Source organism: Dreissena polymorpha, chromosome 1 (genome assembly GCF_020536995.1).
Source record: "Dreissena polymorpha isolate Duluth1 chromosome 1, UMN_Dpol_1.0, whole genome shotgun sequence".
NCBI classification, from domain to species: domain Eukaryota; kingdom Metazoa; phylum Mollusca; class Bivalvia; order Myida; family Dreissenidae; genus Dreissena; species Dreissena polymorpha.
In genome coordinates, this window is record NC_068355.1 from 10,196,003 (window position 1) to 10,203,089 (window position 7,087).

Here is a 7,087-nt window from a genome sequence, read left to right on the forward strand (position 1 = left end):
CCCGATGCTACTACGAAGACTATGGACCATACTTAAGGTGATATGGAGGTAAGGAAAAGTCCCAGATTGTTGGCAACAGGCGGAGGGAATATTTACTCCAAAGGAAAAGGGCTCCAAACATGTTACCGAATTCCGAACCATTTCACTGTTGAATGTGGAGGGGAAAATATTCTTCGCTGTCCTGGCAAGACGAATGACCACGTTCCAGACAACCAATCAGTACATTGACACATCAGTACAGAAAGGGGTGGGGGTTCCGGGCTTCTCTGGCTGCATTGAACACTCCAGTGCCATCAGTCAGATCATCCGTGAAGCAAAGGTGAACGACAATGACCTCACAGTCGTCTGGTTAGACCTTGCCAACGCCTATGGCTCCATACCACACAAGCTTATTGAGGAAGCAATGAAGCACTATCATATCCCAGAGCATATACAGGGGATCATAAATGGCTACTTTGATGGCTACAGCTTCGATTCTCAATCGGTGACCAGACAACGCCATGGCAGCGGTTAGAGAAGGGGATAGTAACTGGCTGCACCATCTCAGTGGTACTATTCGTGATGGGCATGAACTTGATCATCAATGCCGCGAAGAGGGAAACCAGAGGACCAAAAACAGCGTCAGGTATACTCCTCCCATCCAGCAGGGGGTTCATGGATGACCTGACCATCACTACCACCACACATTTACAGGCCCGCTGGGTACTAACAGCCCTACAGGACACGGTCACATGGGCACAAATGAAGTTCAAACCCAAGAAGTCAAGGAGCCTGATCATCAAGAAGGGAAAGGTAACCAAAAGATTCACTCTACAGGTGCAAGGGGAAAACATTCCATCCATTATTGACAGTCCAGTCAAGTGCTTCGGCAAGTGGTACGACGCCAGCCTGAAGGACACTAACAACATCACTAGAGTCAAAAACCAGCTCCAAGATGGCCTGAAGCTTATAGACCAGACAGGACTCCCAGGCAAGTTTAAGGCATGGCTCTACCAACATGGGTTACTTCCTAGGCTTATGTGGCCCCTTATGCTGTACGAGATAGCTACAACCACTGTAGAAGGATTCGAGAGTGATCAACCGGCATCTCCGGAGATGGCTTGGTGTCTCTCCTAGTTTCACCAGCATTGGACTGTATGGCAGAACCAACCAACTTCAACTCCCAATGACCTCACTAGTTGAAGAGTTCAAGGTTGCCAAAGGAAGACTGGTGGTAACCCTCAAAGAGTCATCAGATGACATGATATGGAAGGCAGGCATCGAGACACGCACAGGGCGAAAGTGGTCAGCAAGCCAGGCAGTCGCCCAGGCAGAAACCAGGCTACGACACAAAGACATCGTAGGCACTACAGCTTTATGCCTCGGTCACACTGTCACGAATCAGAGCTACGAATAAGCTACGATTCAATCGGCTACGAATGACTACGAAATTGTCAAAATTCGTAGGCCGCTACGATTTCAGTACGGAGCACAACGATATGAGTACGGATTTCGACGAAATTACCATCAAAATGTTGGAAAACGAACAAGGAAAGGTACGGACTGCTACTGATCGATGCGATTTAGTACGGAGCGCCACGAATCGGTACGATCAAACTACGAATCCGCTACGGTCTGGTACGATTAAGTACGATGCTACGCGAATCAGTACGATCTAACTACGGATCCGCTACGGTCTAGTACGGGTAAGTACGAACTAGAACGGTCCGCTACGAAGCAGTGGGGATTGCGACGGACTGGTACGGACAGGTAGGAACGAACTACGATTGAACATTGCGCCCACAGCCTCTTGTATTGTTATACACAAAATACCTCCCAAAAAGAGATTATGCAAGCGGCAGCAACAACAGCTCGTAACAGATTCGTTGGCATCGTCTTCTTGGTCCACTCGAATGTTCTAATCACCAGGATATCTTACCCTCATTATATTGTGAAGGCAAACGCATGCGATAACTATTGATTCAACCGTGTCTGGTCTTTGTGGCAGAATTGACATTAAGCATCGGAATCGCTGAGCGAGAATACCAAAAGCATTCGCCACAACTCTCCTTGCTCTAGACAGGCGATAGTTAAAAATTCGCTCGTCCTTCTCAAGGCCTCGTCGTGAGAATGGCTTCATGAGCAATGTCCTCATTGCAAATGCATCATCTGCGATGATATAGAATCCTATTGGTCTGTCGTCACCTGGAAGAGGAGTTGCTTCTGGCATGCCGATCAACCCCCTTTCGATTGCCAACTTGAGGTCGCTTTGATTCCAGATTTGTGCGTCGGAACATCCTCCTTGCGAAACAATATTTACCTATATGAATTGGTAATCGGCGTCCACCAGGGCCATCAGCACAACAGAATGGTAACCTTTATAGTTATAGTATAATGAGCCACCGTTCTTGGGACATCGAATGGCTACATGATTTCCATCTAGAGCTCCAATGGCGTCTGGAAATTGCCATTTAGCCTCGAACCGATCGGCTATGGCCTTCCACTCCTCAGGCTTAGTAGGAGTCTGGATAAAATCCCCAGCATATGCTGAAACTATGGCCTCACAACACGAAACCCATACATCAATGTACGGTAACTGTTCCCTGTGGCCAAGAACCTTAAGGTAATTACAAACTTCAAATCTGGATTGATGGACTGTCTGAACCAGGTGTGGTTCTTCGTGATCCTGGGACCAAAGACCTGTAATAGCTCATGGAACATATCAGGCCAGATTCTGGTGAAGTTTCTAAAAGCCGCCGGATCTTCAGCCATCAGTTCGGCCATCAAAGTCTCGTATTGGCCGAGAGCGGGTCGTCTTAAAAGCCTGTCTCTTATCCACCACCTCCTTTTTCTTCTCTGACCTGATAAAGTATGTAATTATTGATGTACAAATATAGATTATGCTTAGGAAAGTATGATTAATTTTGTATTTTATTATGTCGGCTATTAATTTAACAATTATTAAATCACGTAAAAGTAAGAGCAAGATTCAAAAGGCATATGAGGAAGACACTTACCTGCAAAAAAAAATACTAGTAAGTTCAAATTCTAATATTTTCAAAATACATAACCTTTAGCACAACTCGATACTAGTTATACGATATTGAATCATTATTACCTCTGTGCATATAGTCAAGCAGCTCGACTACGGCGTCTGCATTTTGTTCCATATCAATATCCAAGTGTAATTTTTTTTATCGCAAACGCAATTTGCTGGCGGTTCATGATTGTGAACTCAACAAATACAAGTACGGTTGCTTTAATTTTAATGATGTATTTCAGTAGCAATTAATTGTAGTGAACCGTACATGTCCGTACTGTTTCGTGCTGAAATGTAGTACATCGTACAAGATCGTGCAAATTCCTGCCTATCCGTAGTACAAGGTACTAGAACCGTGGCTTTCCGTAGTATATCCGTGGAATAATCGTAGCTTATACGTAGCGTAACCGTACCGCTCCGTAGTTCTTCGTATCAATCGGTAGAAGTCCTTTTTGCCTACGAAAAGTTACGGACGACTACGGTGTCGTTACGAACAAGTACGGATCAATACGGTTTAGTACGGACTGCTACGGATACGCTACGGTCGATAAATTCGTAGCAATTTTTTGAACATGTTCAAAAATTTTCAAGAGTCGCTACGGACATCCAAATACTACTACGACTGATCGCGTATCAAGTACGGAGAGCCACGGTCCAGTAAGGATAGCTACGAACTGTGCCGAAAAGTATTCGTAGCTCGTTCGTAGCTCTGATTCGTGACAGTGTGACCGAGGCAATAAGACAAGGCCTGGGCAGTATAAAACCACAACGCTGGAGCACTGCCGGTAAGAAAGAAAGAAGCCAAATGGTCCAGTATGAGATCAGGCTTTCAGAAGAGGAAGACAGGCGCGCCAGAGCAGTCGGAATGGGAGGGCAGTGCGCATGGACACAATGGCAGACCACAGAAAGACACCTGACATGGGTAGACATTTGGCACTACAAACCACTACGACTCAAATTCCTACTGAGATCCGTATATGATCTGCTGCCATCTCCAGTCAATCTACGCAGATGGGGGTTAGTGGAAGACCCAAAGTGTCAGCTGTGCGACAAACCAGGAACCATGCAGCACACCCTCTCGTCTTGCCAAACAGCGCTAACACAAGGCCGCTACAGATGGAGGCACGACACGGTCCTCAAGGAGCTAGCAGACATACTAGAGCGGAAGAGAAGGAAGACAAGACCTACCAACAAGAAGGCAGTACCAACAATCAAATTCGTCAAGGAAGGACAAACTGCCAAGAAGTCAAGAACCGCAGCAACATCTATCCTTGATGAATCAGAGCGTTGGGAGATGAAGGTCGACCTAGGAAAACAGCTGGTATTCCCGGACATAGTCAATACCACACAGAGACCAGACATAGTTATATGGTCTCCCAAGGACAAGAAACTGGTAATGATAGAACTCACTGTACCCTGGGAGACTAGGTGTGAAGAGGCCTACGAGCGGAAAATGGGAAAGTACACTGAGCTACAAGAACAGTGTAAAAGTCATGGTTGGAGTGCCTGGCTGTTCCCCGTTGAAATAGGGTGCAGAGGATTCCCAGCCCAATCAGTATGGAGAATGCTCAGCAACATTGGGATCAAGGGAGGTGACAGGAAGAGGGCTGTAGGCAGACTTGGACAAGCTGCAGAAAGAGCATACGACTGGCTGTGGATGATGCGAGAGGAGAAGAGCTGGACGCTAAACCACTGACCCGTAGTGTTTGGCCAACACTACGGATCCACTGCCCGAAGTGTCCTGGGATAAAAGGATAGAAACACTTGATGATAGGCAGTTCCCAGCTGATGAGTCAGTGGTTTGTGCAGTAGTACCTGTATTCTACACAACCATGTTTGTTCTAAAAGTGAAAAATAAAAGTTGCGACTCAAGCTCCATTTTGCCTCACTGATGATCACTTACCATTGGATCGCCCATTAAAAACAATCGCTAGCCTAGTATTATTATGACACCTTATCAACAAATGTGATCTATTAATTTTGCAGCGATTTCTTTTGTCCAATTGAGAAAAGTTCTGCTACAAGCCAAATGTGGAAAAATTGACGCGAAAAACCTTTACCGTACATTGAAGTCTTCTTATTGGGAAATTGGTGTACATGTACATGTATTTGACTTTTTGATAACAAATACTTTAAAATTGATAACTAAGTGTTGTTAAGTTGTCAATATTTTATTTAATCAGGATCAAGCCATAGAGCTGCAAAGATAAACTAACCAAATGTTATATTTTATCTATAAAAAAACACACAACAATTTTCTATTTGGAACTTTTTGGACAGAAATTTGAAAAAAAAAATATTTTCTTTTTTAATTGGGAAAGTGACATTTCACTTTATAACGAATGAAAAGTGAAAAGGATTTAGGATCTAAAGGATTTTAAATCTGCTTAATTTCTGCTTAATTTCAAAAACGTCTTATGAATATGATTTCCTTCTGGGGAGCCTAAGAAAATGGCTGAACTATCTACAGATAGCTTTTTTTAATGTAATGACTTGCCACAAAGTCAACGCATAGGTAGTAAGGACGCTATGAAAGGTTTGTTATTAATCATGACAATGTGCTGGCCCAGACAAATACAGACAAAGCAATTGGGGGAATATGTAGACATACCAGGTTTCAGCAGTAATTTACTGGAAGCCCCTGTCATTGGAGTCTCAAGCCCATGCATGGGCATAGGATTGTCTGTGAGCGAGTTATTCTGGGACGTGCTGTCGTCAACACGTACACAGATTCCTGTCACTACAATCTCAATCTGATTATTCTTCAGGGGCACCCACTGCAAAACTCACGTTACACAGGCAACACGGGATCATGCGGCGAAGTTTGAAGAACAGTCGCTGAAAGAGTACATGTTTGTCTAGTTACAAAATACAAATACAATGGTACATGTGCAAAGAAAAATAGCTGATTACTATATACCAGAAACATTAAATTGTGAAAAAGGATGGTCATTGAACATTTTAAAACACTGATAAACTAGTGATGTAAGTAAGTCCTGACTGTTTGTAAATAATTATATATGAAAAATAACTATCAATCTACTCACATTAACATTATACTCTCAGTTTCCCACATTCTCAAAAATTGACATGTGCACAAAATCACTCAAAGTTTAGTGGTATCTCCTGAGTATCTTGCCCAATATGCATATCCTGACAAGACTGTCTGGATGTGGTAGTTTTTTGTCTCACAATACAGAGACAAAAGGCATTAATTTTAAATATTTTATTTTTCTAAAATTCACGTTATTTTATATTTAAACACAATACCTTGTTATCAACATAAGGCATATATTGATAGAACATTCTGTCTTCCCCTGACAATTAACTGACCAAGCTCTTATCCTGAAAGACTTGGGGATGGAATTTACAGGTAATGCGTAATTGTAACCGAGCCAAAATGTGTGTCTATGATTAGCATGAACATGCAGAGAGTAGTCCACATTGCCCTACACTGCTCAGTGTAACATCCCATCCTACAACTACCGAAAAAACAAACAAACAAGAGCTGTCACCATAGGATGACTTATGCCCCCTATAAACGCTTGATAGAAGTTATGAGCTTTTTTCGAAACCTAAACGCAGATTTCGAAACCTAAACGCGGACCCTAAGTTCAAGGTCAAGGGGTCAAAATTTGTGTGCAAATGGAAAGGCCTTGTCCATATACACATGCATACCAAATATGAAGGTTATATCTCAAAGGAATAGAAGTGATGAGCATTTTTCAAAACCTCAATGCAGATTTCAAAACCTAAACGCGGACTCTAAGTTCAAGGTCAAGGTCACAGGGGTAAAAAATTGTGTGCGTATGGAAAGGTCTTGTCAATATACACATGCATTGCAAATATGAAGGTTATATCTCAAGGGACATAAACGGTATTAGCATTTTTCGAAACCTAAAGGCAGATGGGCGGGCGGGCGGTCGGGCAGGCGGGCAGGCGGGCAGGCAGGCAGGCAGGCAGACAGACAGACAGACAGACAGACAGACAGTCCGATCACTATATGCTTTTCTTCAAAAGGGGGCATAAAAAAAACAACATGAAATGCTTATTTACCCTGAAGACACT

At 43.3% G+C, this 7,087-nt stretch overlaps 1 protein-coding gene across 1 annotated transcript; it reads left to right on the forward strand.

The window, feature by feature from the left end:
• The first annotated feature begins 1,165 nt into the window (after positions 1–1,165).
• LOC127864932 (uncharacterized) lies at positions 1,166–4,715 on the forward strand. Its single transcript, XM_052404820.1, has 3 exons — positions 1,166–1,339; positions 2,648–2,772; positions 3,743–4,715. Exons 1-3 carry the CDS (start codon positions 1,166–1,168, stop codon positions 4,713–4,715), a joined length of 1,272 nt encoding a protein of 423 aa, XP_052260780.1.
• The last annotated feature ends 2,372 nt before the right edge of the window (positions 4,716–7,087 follow it).

Excerpts from the sequence above, each read along its gene's own strand:
- LOC127864932 (XM_052404820.1), top strand. The coding sequence starts at position 1,166 with ATGACCTCACTAGTTGAAGAGTTCAAGGTTGCCAAAGGAAGACTGGTG. Across the intron at positions 1,340-2,647 it reads GGCTACGACACAAAGACATC|GTGTGGTTCTTCGTGATCCT; the intron begins GTAGGCACTACA and ends TGTCTGAACCAG. Across the intron at positions 2,773-3,742 it reads AGTTCGGCCATCAAAGTCTC|TGTGACCGAGGCAATAAGAC; the intron begins GTATTGGCCGAG and ends GATTCGTGACAG.